General features: G+C 38.4%; 1 protein-coding gene across 1 annotated transcript in view; it reads right to left on the reverse strand.

Annotated features, from left to right (window-relative positions):
- Positions 1 to 10,679, reverse strand: part of kcnq1.1 (potassium voltage-gated channel, KQT-like subfamily, member 1.1) — a 68,192-nt gene that overhangs the window by 30,719 nt on the left and 26,794 nt on the right. The window contains 3 exon segments of the mRNA XM_008287891.1: positions 4,682 to 4,778; positions 7,082 to 7,160; positions 7,663 to 7,789. Coding sequence (XP_008286113.1) covers positions 4,682 to 4,778; positions 7,082 to 7,160; positions 7,663 to 7,789 — 303 coding nt within the window.

The following is a 10,679-nucleotide window of genomic DNA, read 5'->3' on the forward strand; positions in this document are numbered from 1 at the left end:
CTAAGTCGAGATTAAATTATCTAGAGTCCGAGTTGAAAATAGCTGTCAAACAAATCAAACCTTCATTGTTTATATATGTATGCAAGTGGTTCACGAAAACTACGCCGATATGACTCTAGATATTTTAAGCTTGGGTTTGACTAAGCAGAGATTAAATTATCTACAGTCCTAGTTGAGTGAAAATGACAAAAAAAATAAAAAATTTTAATAAAAAATTGGAGGTTGAAGAGAACTTAGAAAGTTAAAATATAAAAATAGCTGTCAAACATATCAATGCATCATTATTTATATATGTAGGCAAGCGGTTCGCTAAAATTATGCTGATATGACTCTAGATATTGTAATCTTGGGTTTGATTAAGCTCAGATTAATATATCTAGAGTTTAGCTGAGTGAAAATTACTGAAAAAAAAAGAAAATGGAGCCAATCAGTTGACGAGAACTACAATTAAATCTAAAAATAGTTGTCAAACTTTTTTTTAATATATTTTTTGGGCTTTTGCCTTTATTTAGAGCAGTGTAGAGAGACAGGAAAGGGGGGAGAAGAATGAGGGAGAGACCTGCAGCAAAGGGTCATGAGCGGGATTCGAACTCACAACCGCTGCGTTGGGGACTGTAGCCCCTGATCATGGGTCACCCGCTCAACCAGGTGAGCTATACAGGCGCCCAGAGCTGCCAAACTTAACCAAACTTTAACAACTTTATTTATATGTATTCCATATTTGACAACTGTCTGAATCTAAGTACAAAAATATATATATTTTTTTAGAATTCAGATTCTGTGCTTGCATGCATCATTCACGACACAAAAGAATTAATGCAACACAATGCATTTTGCTGGTTAGTTTACGAACCTGTTCACTGCAGCTAAAATAATAACATCTTACTTGAAAGCTGCTGGTTATAATGTTTGTTCTATGTTTTGAAAAAAACACAAAAATGACTCTAGATATTTTAATCTTAGGTTTGACTAAACCAAGATTAAATAATCTACAAATTTAGTTGAGTGAAAGTTAATAAGAATATAAAATATGGAGCCAAACAGTTGATAAGAACTCAAAAATAAATGCCAAAACCCAAAAAAAATCCCCAAAAAAAATGATGAAATCCTACCTTAAAGCAGTTGGTTTTAATTTTTGTTTCTGATTTTGAATGAAATTAGACTCAAAGGAAAGCCAAGGTTAAAATATCTGGAGTTTTAATCAAGTTAAAATGACAAAAGATGTAAAATATGGAGCTGATGAGTTAAACGAGAACTACGATTAAATCTACAAAAAACAATAATTCTCTATTTATGTGCGCATCCCTTATCTTAAGTCCAGACAACGTCGGCACCTGTTTGCATGTTGAGCAGCTATAAAGGAAAGAAAGTGCAACTGAGTTTAAAGTGAAAGTGAGCTCAGTAAAAATCGGTGATGACTGGAGGGGTGTTGATTGAATTTATACGGGCAGTAAATCATCATAAATTAGTGTGAAACGCTGGCAGCTGATCTCTCCCGGTGTATTTAGAATACGTATAAAGCAACTTATTGCAGATTCAATCCGGAGCCGTGCGTGATCTGCTCAGGAGGTCTAATTGGGCCGCCTCGACTCCCATCCCGTCTGACTGTAATTGGACTGCTGCTTTATGAAAAATCTCTTTAAGTGCACTCACCTACTTGGTGATTTCAACTCTGTTTAACCACTCGGAGCAGTCGCTGCACCGGAATTGGACTGAATTCCTGATGAGTGAAATTCTTATTTGTGCCTCGGCCCAAAACTGTCACTCTGAGATATTTTAGAAGAGCCACAGAGAAGCAGCAGCAGCAGCAGCAGCAGCAGATGATTGCAAATAAAATGTGGGGGAATTGTTGTGTTTGGCTCCGGCGAAACGGCATAAACTTATCTTTACATTACGGCAAGCGAATGGCACTTTGGGTCCATTAGTACTCAACATCTGTGTTTCTGGGTGCGCAGAGGTTACGGGGTTTTTATTGAATGTTTGGGACACTTTCTGTGCTGCCTGTGAAACGCTGAGAGCGCCTGTAACTCTCTCAAATAATGTTCTCTGCTTGCAACTTATAAGTGCTCGATTCAAGGCAATAACAGCTTTTAAAGCGTTTTTTTTTTCTCGTTGGAGGTTTTTTATGCTGCTGCTGCCGTCACCCGGCATTCAGGAGACGAGTTCTTCCCCGTCTGTCCAAACAGGACAAAGTGTGCGACGGCATTAGGATGCTGCTCGGTGCGTCTTCAAAACGCTGCTATTGCACAAAGACTGGACGCTGATTGGAGTAAACGAAACGCCATTGACTTTAAAAAACTCCAGCTGTTACCACAGAGCGGCTGCAGTTTGGAGTGTTTACGTAAGAGGCTGGCAGAACAAAATGTTCTGGTTCCACGTAGCGGCGAGAAAATCGCCGAGGAACAAATATTGGAGATGCAATACGCCAGAGTGCAGCTGGTTGATGGCAATTTGACCTCCAGTGCGCTGGCTGTTGTATGAGTACACACTGTATTTCCCTGGTGGACGTCGGGGCTGCACGGGGCGCTAACAGAGCATGTGATTACTCCAAGATGGCTGCACGGCGAGGTGAAGTACAGATAAAACATTATTATAAACAGCATAGTTCTGCCTCCGTATTGATTCCTGATGCCTTTAATCAGAGCCGGGCTTCTCCCAGAGTCAGTCTCACACTCGTCCTCTCTCTTCAGACTCCATTTGCGCCTTCGTGTGAAGATCCTGGAATTGGACGCCGAAGCCTCCGCGGTCCACATCGGTGGCGCCGCCTCGTCATCCCGACTCCGAGCGCATGAGAAACAGGTGTCGGGTAACGGAGGAAGAATTAAAATCCCAGCTTGTAGCCGAGACGGCGGCTTCCAAACCTGCAGCTTTGTTAGATCTGTGCGGCTGATTTTTCTTTTCATATCGGATACTTAAATCACTTTGGTCTCTTTAGGCGTGAAAAATACTTGAAACGAAGCAATTTGAGGAGGAAAAACACTCGATTCCACTTTGGTTGAAACCTTGACGGCTAATAGACGAAAGTTATAAGATGATGTTACAGATAGATTAGCTGGTTTAGATGAAATAGATTGAAGCACGGAAAAGAAACCACTCTGGCACAAAGGTAATAAAAATATGCCCTAAAATCTGAATTTAATCTAAAATAGAAAATATAAATATATGTAGCACATGTAAATATATGTAAATATCCATCATCTCGTGCAATATTTCTTAAATCTTTTATATCTTTTTATATATTTATCCTTTTTTTATCTAATATTTGATTGAGCAGTTTTGCACTTTATTTAGTCTTTACTTGCACTGACAACAGGAGAAGCTCTCCAGTCTTCTTGTAAACTGTATAATGACAATAAAGGGCATTAATTCATTATAGAAATCATCATTTTCACTCTCTGGAACCCAAATCCTGCCCCCAAAAGGCCCGTTATCTTATAAAGAAAATCATAAAAATGACACCGTTCATGTGCAAAAACAGATTATTTTAGTTCATCTGTGACATGGCGTTTGTGCGTTCAGGAAAATTAACCGAATCTCTGCAATATTTCATCAGAATCGCTTCATTCTACGGGTCGCATTTAAAAATCGGACCAGAACAAATCACCTGTGCTCCCTAGAGTCTGAAAAACACCAAAGATTCAGCGTTCCTCGGCCCGCCAGCGAAGCCGTGAGTGACTTTGTAAATAAAAGTTCTGGTTCAGTTCAGCTGCGTTATTGCACAATGCAAGTCAAATATTTACAGGATTTATTTATAGCAGCCTGAGGCCACTTGTTGCACAGCTCAGCACCACGTCTTTGCATTGCTTTTGTAAAATAAGACAAAAAAATTTAAAGAAATTCCACTTTTGTTTTCCTTTTCATCGTGGTTTTATCATGCTGACATAAAGACATGTTTGGATTTTCTGTATTTCTAGTCAAAGCTGTGCTGTTTCCAGAGAGGAGCTGGACTTTAAAAGGGTTCACAGGCCGTACAGGTCCAACACCACCTGCCTAGATGTTGTTCTTCCTACAGAATCACTTGTTTGTGGAAGATTTCTGCCTTTACAAGAAGGTAAACGTACAGTAACAGAGCACCACCTCGCTGTATTTCATGTCTCTGGCAGGTGCACGTTAAACTCCACCTGTTGTTGGATCTGAAGCGCCCTGAACAGAAAGCAGCGTTTCCCCGAGCCGACGCTCTCGGCCTTTACAGCCTCAGCTGGGAGCCGTACGGTCATCAGCCAAGGCCGAGCCAAGGAAGCACAGTAGGTGTTGCCGGATGAGTAACATCCTCGGCGGCACCGCTCATCACTCTCTCGTTTTATATGGACGTTAAAGACAACTACCGCGGCCGCCGGGGATGATCACAGCCACCTCTGTGTCTCTGCTGAATGATACCCTGGAGGAAGACGTAAGCCTCTGCAGCAGATGAGCCTATAACCCTAAAAACCCAACAACACGCTGCACGGCGGCGGCGGCGGCGCTCTTCTTCCCCTCGTGGTCGCCTGTATGATGCCGTTTTAAATGTGTCACTCGTTCTGATGTGAAGGAAAATAAAACACGATGAGCAGAGGCTATAAATCCCCCCACCGCCCCTCCAACCCCCCGAGAGAAAGCCTCCAACTGATCTAAGAATAATCAGAAACCCCCCCTCCCGGTGGAAATTGAAATGTGACGAGCTTTCAAAGGCGCCGTTGTGTACCTGCCGGTGGATGAAGACGACGGAGCCCAGGAGACGCCAGGTTCCTCCCTGCCGGTCAACGTGCAGCATGCGAAGGATCTGCAGGAAGCGAATCCCTCTGGAAAGCATCGTAAAAGCACAGGACACGGCATCAACACCCAACACACGTACTGCAGGCGTTGCAACGTTAAACTTGATTCTTTATCTTACAGCTGTGCAGCCTAAACACATAAAGTCTGCTTTTTTTATGCGCTGACATGTTCCAGGTTATTCCAACTAAAATGATGACATCTGATTTAAAAGCTGTTTTCTGACACTTGGTGAATAAAACTAGACTAAAATGTTCATTTTTACGGAGCATTTCACTGAAATGACTCGAGATATCTTAATCTTGGGTTTGACTAAACTGAGATTAACATATCTGGAGTTTTAGTTGATGGAAAATTCTTCAATTACTGGCAAGTTTTTCATTTAAAGTTGAATTCAAAGCTGCATTCCTGGACAACCTGGACACGATTGCTGGTAGAAGAAAATGCAAGCCAAGAATTAAATATGTAGAGTTTTAGTTGAGCAAAAATTAAAATATGGAGCGGACCAGTTCGAACACAGCAAAGATTTAATCTAAAAGTACCTCTAAAACCTGACAGTAGTTCATTATTTTTATGTATTCCTTTTCTCACAAGCTTTCAGTGCAGCTTAAATACTAAAAATCTGAATTTTTATGGACAGTAAATCATCATAACTCAATGTATGCAAACACAAAAAGCCCAAAAGTAAGTGGACACGTAAACATCACACAACAGTCCTAATAATGACAATCTGGAGGCTCTGCTGCTCATGTTGGAGGCTGGCTGCAGGATTATTTAGCTTTACAGAGGTTGATCTGTGATGCTGGGCACCGGGCCTGGCTCGCAGCGGAGCAATTAATCCCAAAAGGTGTTGGACGGGTTTGGAGTCACGGCTCTGTGCGGGTCCACGGCGAGCTGGGAAAAGCATCGCATTATGGATCTGGCTGTGCACAGACGGGTCCGGTCGCGTTGAAAAAGAAATTATATGTACTAACAAGAGCATCCACCTACTTTGATATGTTTATATGTGTTGTACCCACATAGAATAAAGACAGACACATGCAGAATTTCACTATCATGTATAATATTATTTATTACTTCACTATAACTGACAGCTTTACTTTTTTCTGTTATTCCAGCCTTATTTTAACTCACATTAGTTTATCTCAGCATTGTGTTGTGCTCATATCTTCTTGCTTTTCTACTTTTTCGGCGCCGCATTTCTTATCTGATGTAGTTTTATTTATCTGATTGTTTATTTTTGAGCAATATCTGGCACAAGAATTTCCTTCAGGATGAATAAAGCCTTATTTATTCTTATGTTATCCTTCTTGTACAACACCTTTAGAAAAAAACAACAACAAAAAACAAATGCCAAATTAGAAAAATAATTAAAACAAATGTTAACAAATAAATAGGATCCCATATTAAACTGATAAATTAGTCGAGTCACTGTTTATTATACAGCACGTTTAAGACAACATGTTGCTTCAAAACACCTTCAAGTAAAAATATTCTGATTGTATTGTGAGCAATTTACATATTAGGGTTTAAAACCCAAAAAAAGATCATGTAAAATAAAATAATTTAAAATAATTTAAGATAAAATTATCTAAAATAAGATAATCTAAAATACAATAATGTAAAATACAATAGTCTAAAACAAAATAATCCAAAATAAGATACTGTAAAATAAAATAATCTAAACAAAAATAATCTAAAAGAAAATAATCTCAAATGCAATAATCTAAAAAAAATCTAAAAGAAAACAATCTAAAATTAAATAATCTAAGATAAAATAATCTAAGATTTTATAAAACTAGATGATTTAAAATATTATAGTATCTACATGAGCCCAGAAGGAAATTCTTTGTATTACATATTTTTTTTAAAAACTTCATAAAAATATTTAAAATGCGATTTTACCTGACTATAAAATAAACTAATCTAAACTACAATAAACTAAGATAAAACAAGACAAGATTTTATTAATCTCAAATGAATTTTTAAAAATATATATTTAAAAAAAAAATTATGTTTACATATATATATATAAAAATACTACTTTACCAACTATTCTACATATTAAGGCTGGAACCCTACATTGTTATTAATATAATAATATAGCTAAGACCCTACAGCATCATAAATTACTGAACTTAATGTAATTAATATTAATATTATGGCTTCACTCTACAGCACTGATAATTAATTTAGAGTTAAAGTTGTAACTCTGCAAAACAAAATAAGATTTCCTGGATCCCTGATGACCAAACTCTGTCTTTTTATTTCCATGTTGTGTGCATTGATTTGTGTTTTTTTCGTGCATTATTTAGAGCAAACTGCGTCTCACCTGACTGCAGAGGTGGCGAACACCTGACCTTTGGATCCCACCGACAGCACGACTATGGAGGCAACAACTACAATCAGATCTGCATAAATAGAGAATGAGTAGCTTTAGGAGTCAACACTGCACACGTGTGAGCAGAAATAATCTGAATACGTCCACATACATACTGGGAGCAAGTGCTGTCCTCCGTATGAAGCTTGGAAAAGTACAAAAAAAATCGCTCTATTAAGAAATACACAGCTGGTTTCATTTCCAAAATTATTCTATTAATCAATTTGGGTGAGAAGGGTTACAAATAGCGCTAATGCTAATATTCACTGCTGCACATTTATATAAAAAATAAATAAAAATAAAATAAAAACACCTGGAGGCTCCAATTTCAGGAATAAAAAAGCTGAAGGTGGGAAAAAAAAAATAAAAATATTGCAGTGACAGTTTTAATTTCATGCTGAATTTGTCTTAGATATCTCATTTTGGGATGAAGCTCAGGCTACATTACAGATATTGTTTAAATATGGTGTGTGGGCGCTGAGAGATACGTCTGTTTGTGTGCGTGTGCATAGATACGGAGGTTGTGTTCCCACCTATAATAGATATTGGCTTCCTGGCAAAGCGTAGCCGGCCCCAGATGCCAACGTATTTACTGCGGCAGCCTGCTGACCAAAGGCGGACAAAATATTCCACCCCGAAGAACACCACAAGGACGATCTCCTGTCAGACGAATGAGGGAGAAGGACAGCGGGATGGAGGAGGAGAAGAAAAAAGAAAAACCATCAGATGCTGTTGCAGGTGATTCTGTGCAGCAGCTGCTCAACAGATACGTCTGGATTATGTGTGCAGCTGTTCGCTTAAGTGCAGCCGCTCACTTAAAACTCGACCATGTCACCGATTCATTAGTTCTCATCGATTCTCATTTAGCAGACGCACCATTTGTCACTGTTTAATTTGTGCCACGTCATCGATTCGTCCTTTTGATTCGGCGGCCGGATGAACTCGATAAAAACCGAGCATCCTGACAAACAGTTTTTAACGGCGTTCGTTCATTTTAAAGGCTGATTTTTACACATCAAAGCACGTCGGAGGGAAGAAAATGTAGCATGAAGCCTTTTTTTTTTATTTTGGCTCCAGAGAGATGTGCAAGATCTGATTAATGTCCTCAAGAGATGTCACTGGAGTCAGTGTCAGCTGGGATTCAGGAAAATCTGGAGGTGTGGAGTCAGAAAAACGTGCATTTTCATCTCTGTTTAGGCGGCTTAAAGCTATTAGCTTGGACTCAGATTCTTGTTTTAGAGCCTTGAATCTGAATCTGACCATTATGATCTTGATTGTTTTGAATTTGCACAGATGTACGATACAAGAAAATCCTGATTTTATAGAAAATAGCTAAAATTTTAGAGTAAAGTCTTAAAAGTTGCAAACATTATTGGTTATCTGTTACTTAAACCATCACATCATTAATGCCAGATTATATTTATTCCTCATTTGTTTGCAGAAATGTTAACATTTGTTGACTATCTCATAATTTTCTTATTAAAACAGATGTTGTTAAAAAGCAAGTTTCATTTCCCACTTCTCTTTCTAGCCTTTATGCTAAGCTAAGCTAACCAGCTGCTGCCACGAGCTTCACATTTAACTAAATTACCTTCTCATGTTCCTAATTGTTTTCCGTTTCACTCGACAATAACCCACAAAAGAAAGCGTCCGATGCTAAGCATGAAGCCTTTTTGAGGCTCCAGAGATGTGCCAGATCTGATTAATGTCCTCAAGAGATGTGACTCAGGTCAGTGTCAGCTGGGATTCAGGAAAATCTGGAGGTGTGGAGTCAGAATAAAGTGGATTTTCATCTCTGTTTAGGTGGTTTAAAGGTATTAGCTGGAACTCAGATTCTTGTTTTAAAGCCTTGAATCTGAATCTGGCCTTACTGTCTTGATTGTTTTGAATTTACACAGATATATGATATAGGAAAATCCAGATTTTATAGAAAAATAGCTAAAATTTTACAGTAAAGTCTTAAAAGTTACAAACATTATTGGTTATGTGTTACCTGAACCATCACGTCATTAATGCCAGATTGTATTTATTTCTCATTTGCTTGCAGAAATGTTAACAATTGTTGACTATCTCATAATTTTCTTACAAAAACGGATGTCGTTAAAAAGCAAGTTTCATTTTCCACCTCTGTTTCTAGCCTTTATGCTAAGCTAAGCTAACCAGCTGCTGCCACGAGCTTCACATGAAGCTAATTTACCTTGTCATGTTCCTAATTGTTTTCCGTTTCACTCGACAATAACCCACAAAAGAAATGCTAAGCATGAAGCCTTTTTAAGTGTCAGCTGGGATTCAGGAAAATCTGGAGGTGTGGAGTCAGAATAAAGTGGATTTTCATCTCTGTTTAGGCGGCTTAAAGCTATTAGCTGCTCACGAAAACACACAAACTGTATATAAAACATGGATTTGGGACTCGGATTCTTGTTTTGATGCCTTGAATCTGAATCTGGCCATTACTGTCTTGATTTTTTTTTAATTTACGCAGATATACGATATAAGAAAATCCTAATTTTGTAGAAAACTTTACAGTAAAGTTCTAGATGTTACCTTAACTACCACGTCAGTAAAGCCAGATTATGTTTATTTCTTATTTGCTTGCAGAAATGTTAACATTATTGCCCATACCGTATTATTCCTGCTGATTAAATTACATACAAATCAACCTAAAATGATAAAAATGTATTTATGCTAAGCTAAGCTAACCAGCTGCTGCCACGAGCTTCACATCTAACTAAATTACCTTCTCTCTCTTTCCTAATTATTGTCCGTTTCACTCGACAATAACCCGACAAAGGAAAGCGTCCGATGCAAAGCGCGAAGCCGCCACAATTCAATCTTTTCAATTAAAGCTGCTCAATTTAAGTTCTCCGCAAGTTTCCGGCAGCGATCCTGGAGGACAAATGGATTTTAAGAAAAAATCAATTACGGCACACAATTACACCAACATGTGGAAATTAATGAACTGGTGTGAATGAGAATGCAATTACCTCCACATGTCTCTTAATCAGCGCTAAGTATTTGGAAAAGACGCCGTCTGAAGGGGAGTCAATAGGCTCCCATAGATTTTTAACGGTGACGGGATCCTTTTGCAGTGAGTGATGAGAGGAAGAAAAAAACTGGAGGATCTGGGCTGATGATGTTTTCCTTGTTGTGAGTGATTGGAGGTGTTTTAGCCCAGAGGAGACAAAGGGAATGTAAAACAGCCCGTTGTAGAAAATGCAAATTGGAATTAATCGTATGTTCTTGGACGCTAATGTGCAAAATGTTCTTCATTTATTCGCCGAGGATTTCTGCTTCAAGGTTGAAACGACAAATCAAAAAAGAAAAAAAGCAAAGAAACAACAATGAGGAAAAACAGGCACAGACGAGGGTTCAGATTGTTTTGTCAACGGTTGTTTCTGCAGTCAGGAGTGATCTTTCAAGCTCAATGTTTAGGGAAACAAAGAAAAGAAATTCAACGAGCACGAAGAGGAATAAAAGTTTGACCTCATGTTAGCGTGTATGTTGTCAAATGTTATTAAAAACATGCTTGAATTGGTAGAAATCACAATCA

The sequence above is a fragment of the Stegastes partitus genome, unplaced genomic scaffold (genome assembly GCF_000690725.1).
Source record: "Stegastes partitus isolate 25-593 unplaced genomic scaffold, Stegastes_partitus-1.0.2 Scaffold527, whole genome shotgun sequence".
NCBI classification, from domain to species: domain Eukaryota; kingdom Metazoa; phylum Chordata; class Actinopteri; family Pomacentridae; genus Stegastes; species Stegastes partitus.